The 14599-nt window shown below is 43.7% G+C and overlaps 1 protein-coding gene and 1 non-coding gene across 3 annotated transcripts in view; both read left to right on the forward strand.

Moving 5' to 3' along the window:
• The window catches only part of PDZD8 (PDZ domain containing 8), a 132109-nt gene that overhangs the window by 40385 nt on the left and 77125 nt on the right, over nucleotides 1-14599 (forward strand). For both annotated transcript variants that reach the window (XM_054033757.1, XM_054033758.1), the window contains one exon: nucleotides 13012-13114. In XM_054033757.1, coding sequence (XP_053889732.1) covers nucleotides 13012-13114 — 103 coding nt within the window. The remainder of the gene's footprint in view (nucleotides 1-13011; nucleotides 13115-14599) is intronic.
• On the forward strand, nucleotides 4534-4694 carry LOC128841387 (U1 spliceosomal RNA). Its single transcript, XR_008445828.1, has one exon. It is a non-coding gene; the product is annotated as a U1 spliceosomal RNA (small nuclear RNA).

Consider the following 14599-nt stretch of genomic DNA (forward strand, 5'->3'; position numbering starts at 1 on the left):
TATTACTTTCTTGGCACCCTCACTCTCCTAGAAGAAGATAGCATTGTACATGTTTGAAATGTATGGAACTTGTTATCTGGAAATGCTTTTTTTAAAAAAAGTACGGTATTTATATTATTTTGAATTACAATGCAATGTTGGGTTACTCTTTGCATTCCTAATGACATCATAATTCATGATAATGAAACTTGAGCAGACTGTCAACAGAACCTCAAAAGGTCCTTAAAGCCATTTGATTTACACGTGTTCCATTGCAAATTTGAGACTATTCTAAACTATTTAGTTGAATTTGAAAAAATAGCACCTGCACAAAATAAATTGCTGACTTAGTTAATGCTGCCATTTAAAATTTAAAAACTTGAATTCTCGCTAGTTTTTTTTATGTATTTAGTGTGTGTTCTCTTTTAAAAACTTCCTTAAAAGTAAAGGTTTCAGTACTCAAAACAACCAGGCTGACACAACTAGAAACTTGTTCTACAATTTGATGCAAAAGGTGGTGTGACCCAAGTGGAAGTTTCTGCTGTGATGAATGTAGGAACTGTCTGTAATATTTTATGAACTATCTGTATGGCTCTGTATTAATCATTTTGGTATTGCTACTCGGTACAGAAGGGTTAAAATGATGCCCCTGAGTCTGAGCCAAAGACATGAAGTGTTTGTATCATGTAACTGTCTGGGGTGATATGAGTGGCCCATTAAGGACTGGCTGGAACCCAGGCACCTCAATAGAGGATCCAGAAAGACCATGGGGAATCCCAGTTGACACTTAACAAGGGGAAGCTCACAGCAGACGGAACATGTGAACTCAGCATGTGTGATGGTGTTGCCCGTAGGAGCCAGCTGAGGTCACTCAAATAGGGTGAACTGCAAACAGAATGGGACAGACAAACCCCAAAAGCTGGTGGATATTCCAATACTTAGATTTATCAAGCAAGCACAAAACAACTTCTGTATTACCATACAGGTTACTCGGAAGTCCAAACAACGCAGTTCCTTAAAGTGCCCAGCCTCAGGCCTCCGTCCAGACACACACGTCAGATATGATGATGATTACTGAGAATCTTATCTCATCATATAAAAGAAAAGGTTCTTCCAATCCCAAAGGATCAGCCACATACCCAGGTTCAATTATAACTTAGATCTTACCCAAAATACACGCTTATAGTCAATTCTTATTAACTAAACTAAAATTTATTAAAAAAGAAAAGAGAGAGTGAGTGTTGGTTAAAAAATCAATATACATACAGACTTGAATTCAATTCTTGAGGTTCAGATACATATGAGAGATGAGTTTGTAGTTGCCAAAAGTCCTTTTAGATATAGTCCATAGGTTATAGTCCAATATCCATATTCAGGGTGACTCCAGTCAGTAACTGGGGATCTCCATCCTTATGGCTTATGGTTTCCCCCTCTTGAAACCCAAAGCAGATCTGAGATGAAGTAGGATCATGTCCCAGGGTTCTTATACATTTCCAGCAGCCTTTCTGTCTGAGAGAACAATAGGCCTAACTCTCCTTCTTCCAAACATCCTGGCAATTAGCACAGGGTAGTTTATCCATTACACAGTTCAGATACAGGTTACCACAACCTTCAAAGAGACATATAGACAATAATACTATTTCACTCAAGTATCATCATAAATGTTAATATTCCTTTTTTTTAATCTTTGAATTAAAGCTATAGCAATAGACAAGACTTGGTGTCAGGGTATATAATTGTTGAGGTATGGGTACAATCCAAGGCACATGAGTACAGCAGGTCTCAGGTTTGAGAGTGCTGGTTCTGTCTGTGTTCGAAATTAGGCCTCAAAAATCAACCAAAAGAAATCTCATTTGATTCTGATTTAGTCTGTCAAATTCATAGGTGTGTGACTGGACTCTAGAACTGCAAAAGCCTATTTTCCAGAAGAGGTTCCAGAATATATGTTACCTAATATCAAAGCTCCAATTGCATCTACACATCAATAAGGATCTGCCTAAAATTACTGGGTCACATAGGTTCATGTATTCATGTTACTCCCTTCACCAGACTCAGACTAAGACTTCTTCAATCCTGGATCAAATCAGAATATTGCCCAAGCACTCACAGGATGAATCAGTGGGTTGCTGTTCCCGAGACAGTCCTGTTTTCCCTCCAGTGGTGGTTAGACCCAGACAATATTCATTGGGGAATACCCTTCATTCCACCAGCTCCCGCCAGGACATTTAGTTACCAATACATCCAGGAGAGTCTGGGGAGCCTCACTTGGACCAATTCTGGACTCATGGCCTTTGGTCAAGAGCAGACTTGTTGGTTCACATGAATGTTCTGGAACTGAGGGCAGTGGTTTGGTTCTCAAGTTCTTTCTTCCTCTTCTAGAGGGTTGAACAGTACCAATTTAAACAAACAGTTCTACAGCCATGAATTTATATAAATACGCCAAGGGAGGCAAGATTGGCTCCTCTTTCCAAGAGGCCATTTCACTATGGGAGGTGGTGCATTCTACATCACACAGATCTCATAGCTTTACATCTCCCAGGAGAGACAAGAATCTTAGCAGATCAACTAAACATGAAAATTTCATACTGTCCTGAATGGTCTTTGAAGGATGTCAGTCTAATGCAGATTTTTCAGATGTGGAGATTTTCACGGAGAGACCTCTTTGACCAGAGTGTGCACACCTTGTTTTTGTTCTTTTTGGCTGGGACAGGATTCAGTGGCAGATGTCTTTCTGATTCCATTGTTAGGCCATCTAGTTTATGCATTTCCCTCAGTTTCCGTTGATCCCCAGAGTATTGAAGACGGTAAAGCAAGACAAGGCACAGATGATCCTAGTGGCTCTATCACATCCGTTTTAGTTTTCAGACCTGTTACCTTTCTCCAGTCAGCAACCCATAACCCTACCACCTCAGGTGGACATAATATCCTAGCATTCCAGTCATATATTTCATCCAGATCCCGCATCCTTTCTTCTGAACTCATGGAGACTCTCTGGCTGATGCCAGCAGCTAGGGAATGCTCAACTGATGTATAGAGAATCTTTATGGAAAGCAAGAAACATTCCACTAGGAAGATGTATATTGCTCAGCAGAAGTGCTTCTCGTTATGGCAGAAGATGATGTTACGACCCTTTTCAGGCATCTATTTTGGTAATTTTGGACTATCTATTATCTCTTAAACAATCTGGCCTTTCTCACAGCTCCATTAAGATTCACTTGGCAGCAATTTCAGCCTTTCATTCTCATATTCAGGGTTCTTCAGTTTTTCTCACCCAGTGCTCAAAATGTTTGAGAGTCTTACTGAGCATTTCCACCAGTAAGGAAAATACCACCTTCTTGAAACATGAACCTAGTCCTTACCTCTCTAATGGTACCTTCCTTCAAGCCCCTATCATCGTGCTCCCTTGACCACTTTCAATTGAAATTGAATTTTGGTGGCTATTACCTCTGCATGCAGAGTAATCAAAATCCAGGTGGTCACGACAAACCACACTGTCTATATAAAAAATTGTGTAAGGGGAACTGAGGCGTCACCTAAAATTTATTCTGAAAGTATTTTTGGACTTTCATATCCAGTTACCTGTATTTTTTCCAAGACATCACTTTTCTCCTGATGAAACAAAATTGCATATCCTAGATGTGAAAAGGACACTTTTTTTGTACTGCCTTAATAGACAAAGACTGGCTAGAAGATCTCCTAGACTTTTTTTTTTTTTTTTTTTTTTTTTTTTTTTTTTTTGATATCGCAGTTCATCTAAAGGTAGACCTCTTTTTGCTTCAGGAATTTTGAAATGCACTGTAGACTGTATCAGGGTAACCTTAGATATTAACAAACTGCAGCTCCCTGATCAGGTTACTGCCCATTCCACCAGAATGCAGGCCTCCTCTGTGGCATGATTCATTAAAGTTCTGATCACAGAGATTGTAGAGAGGCAACATGGTCCTTGGTGCACTTGTTCACCAATTATTTGCTAATAACTTCTAGAACTAACACACAGATTGGCAGAACAGTCCTGCAGTCAGTTAAAATGAGCTCCTAGTCCCCGCTCCCTGGAATGTTGAACTACTGGCTAATCACCATAAGTGGGAACCAGATGCACAGGAATTTAAAGGAGAGAAATCAGTTACTCAGTTTGCAGTAACTGCTATTTGAGATGTTCTTTGCATACGGATCCCACAGCCCACTCTCTGTCCCCACAGTTCAGAGACTTCTCTTGGGATCTTTGGATGACAAAGGAAATTTGAATGGTGGACAGGATTGCTCTGCCCTTTATTCCCTTCAGGGAGAGTGAGGACATGAAGGGTATATGCGCAACCTTTATGGGATACAACTTCCAAATGTGCACACCAGTAGTAGGATCCAAAATTGTTCAGCTTAACATCTGTCTTCTCCACATGACAAGTGTCCCATCCTAGGTTGTTTCATCAGCTAAAACCTGCCTGCTTGAACCATTGCTCTCCTCATCTACCCTCTCTGTTATTTTGGCTATGACCCCTAGCCTTATTAAGAGTCACTTGGCTTCAGCACTGAACTCTGCCCGGCATCAGTGATACAGTATTTACCTGGCAGGGGAGATACCATGATCACCAACGTTTTCCCAGGGTGAGGCTTATCCATTGCACTGCGGGTGTGCTGACCCCTGTGACTTCTCCGAATGCGGGAAACTCAACTGCAGAACTTGTGGTAGTGTGGGACTGCGTTCGTGCTTTCCCCTTGAATTAAAAAAAAAAAATCAGTGATCGTCTTTACCAATCTTGATCACATTCAAGCACAGAATGCTGTTGTCCTCATTACCAATTCTCTGAGAAATGCAGTTCCATAAAATTTAAAAAGAACCCTCTTATTACTAGTGACAGATCAGTAATGTTTAGTTTCCTTTACGTATTAGTAAGAATTGGATCTTTAAATTACATTAATAAAGTTTTGGGATAACATTTTGCAAACCAAAGGATTTTTGTTCTCTACTGCAGATTAGTAATTAACACTCTTTTCACCCAAATCAGTTTTTTGTGTGTGTGCACTTATGCACTGCATTTAGAGCTCAGCTTAGTATTCACCCCCAATGAAACTCCTGAAAATTGCATTTTTTAAATGTTGCTTTTTTTTTTTTTAGAGAGAGAGGCCAAAGAATAGAGGAGGGGCTGTAGTAGTAGTAATATGCAGGATTATTTCCCCCCAATTTAACCATTGCTTATAAAAATTTAACTTCAATAACTGAGACTTCTAGGTGCTAGGTAATAGATAATCAAAGTTGTAAATTAATGTTGACAGGGCAATATGATTTTTTACTACTGCAAAAATAATATATTTATTTTTTGATAAACATTCTAGTTAATGTTTTAAGACCAAAGCAAGATTACCTTCAGTTTGTTAGCTCTGTTTGAGTATGTTCTCAAAGAATTGGAAGAGCAAATAAGTCAGACTGACAACTTCATAATCATTTTTATATTTTCTTTGGAGGGTGAAAAGCAATTCTAATTCTCCAACTGTGAAGCTTTTCATGTTAAACTGTAGAGACTAGTTTACAAGTAAGACATATTAACTTGATTTTATTATGGGGAAAATAATCTTTTTAGACTAATTTGCTAAACATAACATTTATCTACAGAGGTTCACCTTTGTAAAGCAAACAGGATTAAATGATTACCTTTCATTATCTTGGAATAGATATTATGCTATGTAAAATAGTAGTTTAAGTATATGACCCTTGGATAGGCCTACTTGACAAAACAGCCCTAAAATGGAAAAACACAGTAATACGTGGCAACAGCACAAAGTACATGTTGTTCTTTTTAAAGAACAAAAATTGAATCTACTTTGAAACTACTATAATCCAAGGAATATTTTACAATTTCTAAAATATTAAGGGTTTAAAAGTTACTGTAGCTGAAAATTAGAAAAATAAAAAGTTTGTAGATATTTCTTTTTTACACATTCCACATGTTCAGTCAGCAGCCAATAAACCTGTACTGATATAGGTTTTCTCCTCCACCTTGCCTGGCTGCTAGGAAGAGGTCATTGCTACCATAGGACAGACTGCCTGCTCTCAGTTTCAGTGCCTGGCTCCACCCCAGCCCAGAGCAGCCATTACAGCAGGGGTGGGCAAATTTTTTGGCCCAAGGGCCACATCGGGGTTGCAAAACGGTATGGAGAGCCGGGTAGGGAAGATTGTGCCTCCCCAAACAGCCTGGCCCCTGCCCCCTCCCATTTCCCATTTGCCTGGTCTCCTGCCCCCACAGTGCAGTCCCCCCCGCCCCGGGGGGGGCCATGCCAGGGCACCCTGTGTTCACCCATGAGCCACGCCGCCCGGCGTGAGCCTGCCACACTGCCGGCAAGGTGAGCTGAGGCTGAGGAAGGCGGGGGGGGGGCGGGCAGGATGGCCCCACGGGCCAGATGTGGCTCGCGAGCCATAGTTTGCCCACCTCTGCATTACAGGCCTCACCCCTTTAGCCCTGGGCTGAAGGGAACATTTTCAATTACTCTGTTGAGGTGGCACATGTACAAGCTGGTCAACTGTAGGAGCTGTGAGGCGATGTAAAATGCTTAGTGAGGATGGAATCTTTGGAGATTTTAGCTGCTAAAATTCTGAAGTCTCTACTGAAACTGCATTTTTCAAAGTCCTTGGCTAAATCTGGATGGATTTCACAGGGACAGCAAAAAGCACATCCCTCACACAGGGCACCTCCTGCCAAATTTCAAATCCTTTCTTCAAAGCATGGGGTAGTCATGGGCAGGAGCTTTTCAATGAAGAACTTGCCAGAACTTAACCTGGGCAAAACTTACATTTCCCTGTCCTCATTCTCTGAAATGCTGAACTATTTTGGCTGAAATTTTCCAAAACAATTCAACTGAAGCAGACACCAGGTATGGAAAACTTCAGCCCAAATGGCTAGTGTGGAAAAGTTTTATGAGCAACCGGTAACAGGGTCTTAAACTGGGAAGTGTTGGGTAACTTTAAAAATAGGCAGTGCTACCAGTCTTGCCTATGAAAATAAAACAAAACCTAACCTTCCTATTTTTAAGAAAAAGTTTGCAACTTCGTTCTCCCTAGCTTCATCCCTCTCTCCCACTTTCCCTTATTGTGCTATATTGAACTGAAATTGGGAGCTCCTTGGGGAAGAGACACAACTTTCTCTGATTTCAGAGTAGCAGCCGTGTTAGTCTGTATCCGCAAAAAGAACAGGAGTACTTGTGGCACCTTAGAGACTAACACATTTATTAGAGCATAAGCTTTCGTGGGCTACTGCCCACATATGCATCCGAAGAAGTGAGCAGTAGCCCACGAAAGCTTATGCTCTAATAAATTTGTTAGTCTCTAAAGTGCCACAAGTACTCCTATAACTTTCTCTCTCTCTTCCCCTCCCCGCCCCCCCTCACAAAGCACCTACGTAGGACATATTGGACACCGTGGTCAAAATGTTCAAAGTCAGCAGGAGTGAGGGGGCTGCTACTCTCTTTGGTATTTGGATGTGGCTGTGTCTTTACCTCCTGCATTTGTAATCAATCACAGAGACAGATTGAAGTGCCAAACCAGTCTTCCTTCCTAAGGTCTGGTTTAATACCTAATGCACAAAATATATCCCAACACCTCTACAGGATACCTGTCCCATTTGACTCTTCTTAGGGACTACAAAAATTTCTTCTAAACAAAAGTTATACAAATATTTACTAATTTTCACTTTGTATTATGGTTTCCCCAATACCTTTTCCTATGTTTTAGAAGTCCAGTTCTTGGCACAGAGGTTCCAGGCAGTCACTGTCCCCGATTCTAACCCTAACCCTAAACTTTTCTCTAGAGAAACCTTAGCCACTGCTGTTCCCCTTCAGGCTTCTAAGGGTATGTTTACACCGCAATTAAACACCCACAGCTGGTCCATGTCAGCTGACTTGGGCTCAGGCTGTGGGGCTGTAAAGTAGTGGTGTAGACGCTTAGGCTGGAGCGGGACCCCATGAGGAGGGAGGATCCCAGCGCCCAGGCTCCAGCCTGGGCCCGAACACCTACACTGCAGTTTTACAGCCCAGATGCCCAAGTCTGCTGACATGGGCCAAACACAGGTGTTTAAAAGCATACCTTAGGGTATGTCTACACTGCAATAAAAGACCCGCAGCTGGCCCACATCAGTTGACTCAGGCTGTGGGGCTACAAAAGTGCAGTGTAGATGTTTAGACTGCAGCCTGGGCTCTGAGACCCTGTGTGAAAGGGAGAGGGTCTCAAAGCCTAGGTTGCAGCCTGAGCTCGATTGTCTACACTACTTTTAGCCCAAGAGCCTGAGCCCTGTGAGATGGAGTGAGCTGACAAAGGCTCTGAGACTCGGTGCTGTGGGTTATTTATTGTAGTGTAGACAAACCTGAAGCGAAGAGACAATCACTCCCCACAGTGAGGGAACTGGACCTGCCTTTTATATTTTGTTTTCCTCTTCCCATCAATCTTTGTAGATTACAGATGCATAATTTGGGAGGAAATATATAGGCGAGAGTTGGGCATGGATTGCTCTTAAAGACCCAGCTACCCTGTGACAGAAGTTGTGGTGCTTGTTTCTTCTGAAAGATCAGATTTATATATTCAAGTGCTGAAATTTAGGCATTCATATTAAAAAAATATTGGCCTGTACAAATAACAAAGCTCTCCAAAGACAGTAGGAATGGGCCTGGACACCTGCATGACTCCTGTTGTAATGACTCTCTGCTTAAACTCACAGTTGACTTCTCTGTCTTTGTAAGTTTCTAATACTTTTCAGTTGTTAACAGTGACTCAGATTTTTAAGTCTGATTTTTAAAAAAAGCTTTCGCATCAAAATATATGTTCAGCTTTTAACAGTTAACAAGTAGCAAGAAAGGGACAAAGATCCTAAAATCTCCTCTAACATCTGAAGTTAGAAAGGGGAACAGAAGACAAACACAATGGTTTACTTGGGATGGCTTTAAGGAAAAAAAGAAGGCAAACAAGGCATGAGTTTGTGGGTCTAGGTAATCCTTTGCCCAAACATAAACTGGGTATTGTGTAATCAAACAAGGACTAATCAACTGAACTGGAGCAGGGGAAGTAATCAAATCATTAGTGTCTAGACAAATGAGTGGTAAAGTTGAACTACAAGTGAGTTATGACAACAGTTGCTAGACATAAACAGGAGTTGGGGGAAAATTGTGCTGGATGAACACAGCACAAACACGTTTGAACTCCTTTGCTTATAAATACCACCAAATAAATTGATCTATAAAGGGTTAAAATGTTTTTTCATTCATTGCTTATTTTAAGCCACCTAATTAATCTGTAACTTAAAGGAAACAACCAAATCTGTTTTGATACCGGAGGCTTCAAGAATAGCTGTAATGATTGGTATTTATATATCTTTGAAATAATGGCATACCTGTTCACTCGAGCAGAAATCTGGAGTTGGTAAAGTGACTTTATTTGTGAAAGGGAAAAGTCCGTGAATGAAGTAAATGTTTGTTAAAGTGGGAGGAGGGATTGGTGTCCTATAAATAATATGCTCAATGTGATTTATTATATTGAAGTTCCCTAAACATTATTTTGTTAGCTGAAAATTTCTTTGCTTTTCCTAAATCTCTAGCAGAACTATCTTTTTTTTTATTTTCTTCGCCTCACTGATTACAGAAACAAGATTGCAGACCAAAATGAGCTTGGATGTATGCATGTGCAGCTCCCATAGAAGCCAATGGGAATTATGATTGGGCTGATTTTGGCCCAGATCTAATAATTTAGATGTGGAAGGAAAGTTAAGAACCTATTAACAACTGTATCATATGCAGTGTTGGGTTTTGTTCCGAAAGCCTGATAGCCTGGTTAGTGGAGTAATTCAGCTACTGTTACTTAAGAAATTGTCATTTTGTGACAGCATTGTGCTCTATTGCAGTAGGTTAATACTAGCTTTAATGGCATTAGTCTAGATATATTCCAGTGGTAAATTAGAGCCATATTCAACTGTTTCATTTCTAAATTTGCAATTTTAGCTTTATCAGATAAATGTTTTGTATTTTTAATAACTGGCATTCCTCATTAAATAGTTGGCATTGCTCAATATTACATTTCTCTTTGTGCTTTCATTTTGAGGGTATTTTTGGTAGATAAAAGTTGTGTGTAAGTGTCAATGCTGACACGTATACATACATTATTTAAGACTATGGAGATAGAAGCGCAATATCAGCAAGTAAACCAGTGTCCTGATCTCATCCTCTTGTCCCTGAAATAAAGATGAGAATTCATACCCAGAAGAGAGAGAAGTATGGTGAGAACTTAGTCTGTAACAGTCTCTCACATGTTAACTGCAAGAAGTGCTATACATTGCCAGACATCACTATAATGGGGTCAAAAGATGAATTATTATTATCCTACGTAATGCTACTCACATCTCCTCCTCCTCCTCCTCCTTCTCCCCAACCCCCCAGATCCTGATAAGATTCGTAAGCTTATTCTTCGTATGAAGAAGCTGTAAGAAAGTTATTACTATTAATGGTATTGGAAGATGAGTGCCAATTAAAAAGCTATGGCTCAGAGGTTAGCTAGAGGGGGTTTTTCTGGGATTGGTGCACAAGGGCCCTTCAGACACTAATAGTTATTAGTGAAACCCTTTCTAACAGGTTTTTGACACTTTCTTGAACATGACCGTATAACCGATAACCATGGTTCAAAAGTGTTGGTTGTTCAGGATGAGTGGAGACATGTGAATGTGGTAAAATTTTAATTTTAGAAACCCACAGCGGAAGTTATTTCATAGCTAACTTACTTTGTCTTCATTCTTGTTCCCCTTCCCCCCTACTTGCACTTAAAACATTACATTATGTATCTTTCACCAACTTCAAGATTGCATTGCTCAAAATCCAAGATATGCATGTGTATTGCACAGTTCACTAACTTAAAATGGAGGTACATTCCTTGAGATGCAGGTACATTCAGGGCCCCCTGCTCTGAGGCCTCGCCCCACTCACTCCATCCCCCCTCCCTCTGTCACTCGTTCTCCCCCACCCTCACTCACTCGCTCATTTTCACCGGGCTGGGGCAGGGGGTTGGGGCACGGGAGGGGTGAGGGCTCCGGCTGGAGGTGCAGGCTCTGAGGAGGGGCTGAGGATGAGATGTTTGGGGTGCAGGAGGGGCTCTGGTCTGGGGAATGGGGTCGAGGGGTTCAGAGTGTAGGAGGGAGCTCGGCTGAGGCAGGGGGTTGGGGTGTGGGAGGGGATATGGGCTGTAGGCTGGGGGTGCGGACTCTGGGGTGGCACCAGAAATTAGGGGTTCAGGGTGCGAGAGGGGAGTCTAGGCTGGGGCAGTCTAGTTGGGGTGTAGGGGGGGCGTGAGGGCTCTGAGGTGGAGCTGGGGATGAGGGGTTTGGGGTGCAGGAGGGGGCTCCAGGCTGGGGCCGAGGGGTTTGGAGTGTGTGGGGATTCTGAGGTTGGGGTATGGTAGGAGGCTCAGAACTGGGGCAGAGGGTTGGGGTGTGGGCTCTGGGGTGGGACCAGAAATGAAGGGTTCAGGGTGTGGGAGGGGAGTCTAGGCTGGGGTAGGGGGTTGGAGTGTGGGGGGGCATGAGGGCTGGGGATGTGGGGTTTGGGGAGCAGGAGGGCTGCAGGCTCCAGGCAGCACTTACCTCTGACGGCTCCCTGGAAGCTGTAGCAAGTTCCTAGGCGGTGGGGTGGCCATGGGGCTCTGCATGCTGCCTCCGTCCACAGACACCATCCCCGCAGGTTCCATTGGCTGTGATTCCCGGCCAATGGGAGCTGCGGAGCTGGCACTTGGGGCAAGGGCAGTGTGTGAAGACCCTCTTGCTGCACCTATGCGTAGGAGCTGAAGGACTTGTCGCAGCTTCCGGGGAGCCGCGCACCAGGTAGGGAGCCTGCCAGCCCTGCCAACCAAATTTTAAATGGTCCGGTCAGCTGTGCACGTTCCTGTCAAAAACGGACACCTGGCAACCCTAGATCAGGAGTATCTAAACTTCCTAGAACAAGCTGGCATCCCAGGATTGTTTGAGCTGTTGTCCATCCTTTTCATGTGAATATATTGAGGGTTATGAAGCTTACTGTAAGTAAGATCTGTTGGATGAGACCTTGGAGACCACTCTGCACAAACCGTAAACATCCAGCAGTTCTTATCATAAGACCGTGGGTTTGCGCCAATTTCAACCACAAAATGTCCCATCTGTATGCTCTCATGCAGCAAACTTGAGTGCTGCTCTCCACCCCAGAGGTCACTGAATTTCATTTATTGTGCATGTTATCAAGTTTGAGAAGCTCTTCAGCATCTTTTGGGTTAAGATGTTATACATGAAATAGGTGTGTGTTAGTATTATTGTGAAGAAAAGTCACAAGGGTGATAGAACTTCAGTGTAATGAAACAAATTGCTACAAAGCAGAATCTTGTCTTAAATTTTATAATAGTGGTCTGCTATTAGAATCAAGCAAGTAGAGAGTGGGCTTTGGGGGAGCAGGGGAAGAAATGAAGTCAGGATACTCAAAACACTTGTCTGTAAATACAGATGGTTTTTCCGTTTATCTTACGGAAAACATATTTATTTGAATACTAGATGTTTATAAAGGGCAATAAGAATTCTGGCCAATTTTATTTACTTAATTTTTCCACTAGAGGGTGCAAATGTTCCATAAACTTCCCTTTTGAGTGAGAGCAGTTGTAGAAGAAATGTGTGTCAATTTTAATATGGGAGAACTCCTGGTTTCATATTGCAGCATATGAAAAGGATGAATGAGTTTAAAAAGAAAAGATGTGATTCTATAATAAATATATCAGCAGAGGGTCCTGTGGCACCTTTAAGACTAACAGAAGTATTGGAGCATAAGCTTTCGTGGGTGAATGCCCACTTCATCAGATGCAAGTGAAGTGGCCATTCACCCATGAAAGCTTATGCTCCAATACTTCTGTTAGTCTTAAAGGTGCCACAGGACCCTCTGCTGCTTTTTACAGATTCAGACTAACACGGATACCTCTCTGATATAATAAATATGTAACCTACAGATGACACCGAGCCCAGATTATTATTAAAAATTACTACTATTTCTGTATTTCAGATTACTGATTTTTGGATCCTATGAAAGAGAAACGAATGTTCATTGCACGTTTGAGCTGAGCAGTAATGTCTGGGAAGAAAAATCTCGGAGTTCCATTAAAACGGTAAGATGCATACATATTGTATTACTATATGACTTAAACTCTCATATAGTCTTTCTAGACCAGGGGTCGGCAACCTATGGCACGTGTACCAAAGATGGCACGCGAGCCAATTTTTAATGGCACGCTGCTGCCTGCCGGGGTCCCGCTCAGCCCGCTGCCGAACCCCAGCAGGCAACAGCGTGCCATTAAAAATCCTGCCCGACCCAGCCCACTCTACTCTGTCCCCCGCCTACCGCCCTCTCTGGCGGGGGTAGGGGTGGCAGAAGCAAGCTTGGTCCTGACAGCTGCTGCTGTACGGCAGGCTCCGCCAGCAGCCAAGCTTTCCCCCTCCCCCGCCTCTTCCCCCAACGTGCTGCGTTGAGCCCCGCCTCCTCTTCCTTCCTGCCGCCGATGGCCCTTGCAAGGGAGGGGAGAAGAGCAGCCCCAGCGCCCTCGCTGCTCAGACTGGTAAAGAGATGGAGAAGAGGCAGGGGGAAGGGGGGTAGGAGTTGGGCGTATCCGTCCAGCCCCCTGCTGTGAGCCGCTCAGGGGGCTGAGAGCACCCCCGTGATCCCAACCCCCCCCCAGCCCTCTGCTCTGACCCCTGCACCCCCCTTGCACTCCAGCCCCCTGCATCCCACCCACGACCCCATCCCTGATTCCTGCACTCTCCACACATACCCAGCCCCCCCAACTCATGTCCTGACTCCTGCACCCTCTCCCACGCCCCCAGCCCTCTGCCCTGACCCCATCCCTGACTCCTGCACCCTCCACACATACCCAGCCCCTCCACACCTTTCTGCCCTGACTCCTGCACTCCCCACACCCCCTGCCCTGACTCCTGCACTCCCCACACATACCCAGCCCCCCCACACCCCATGCTCTGACTCTTGCACCCCTCACATCCCCACCCCCCACCCTGAGCACCAGGTTGGCAGCAGGCTAAGCGGGGCTGGCAGCCGGGACCCTGGCTGTCAAGAGCCAGCGGACGGAACCCCAGACCGGCAGTGGGCTGAGCCACTCGGCCTGCTGTTGGTCTGGGGTGCCGGCCCCGCTCAGCCCGCCGCTGGTCTGGGGTCCCGGCTCCCGGCCCCGCTCAGCCCGCTGCCAACCTGGGGTTCTGGCTGCCGGCCTCAGGCCCCGCTCAGCCCGCTGCCGGCCTAGGTGAACATAACCCCAGGCTGGCAGCGGGCTGAGCAGGCCGGCACCTTAAGATCAGCATTTTAATTTAATTCTAAATTAAGCTTCTTAAACATTTTGAAAACCTTGTTTATTTTACATACAACAGTAGTTTAGTTATATTATATATAGACTTATAGAGAGAGACCTTCTAAGAAACGTTAAAATGTATTTCCGGCACGCAAAACCTTAAATCAGAGTGAATAAATGAAGACTCGGCACACCACTTCTGAAAGGTTGCCAACCCCTGTTCTAGTCTGTATATGTTCATTATTCAGTAACTGGTACATCAAGTGTAGTCAGGGACTGCTAGGTACCAACTTTTTG

The sequence above is a fragment of the Malaclemys terrapin genome, chromosome 7, assembly GCF_027887155.1.
Source record: "Malaclemys terrapin pileata isolate rMalTer1 chromosome 7, rMalTer1.hap1, whole genome shotgun sequence".
Lineage (NCBI taxonomy): Eukaryota > Metazoa > Chordata > Testudines > Emydidae > Malaclemys > Malaclemys terrapin.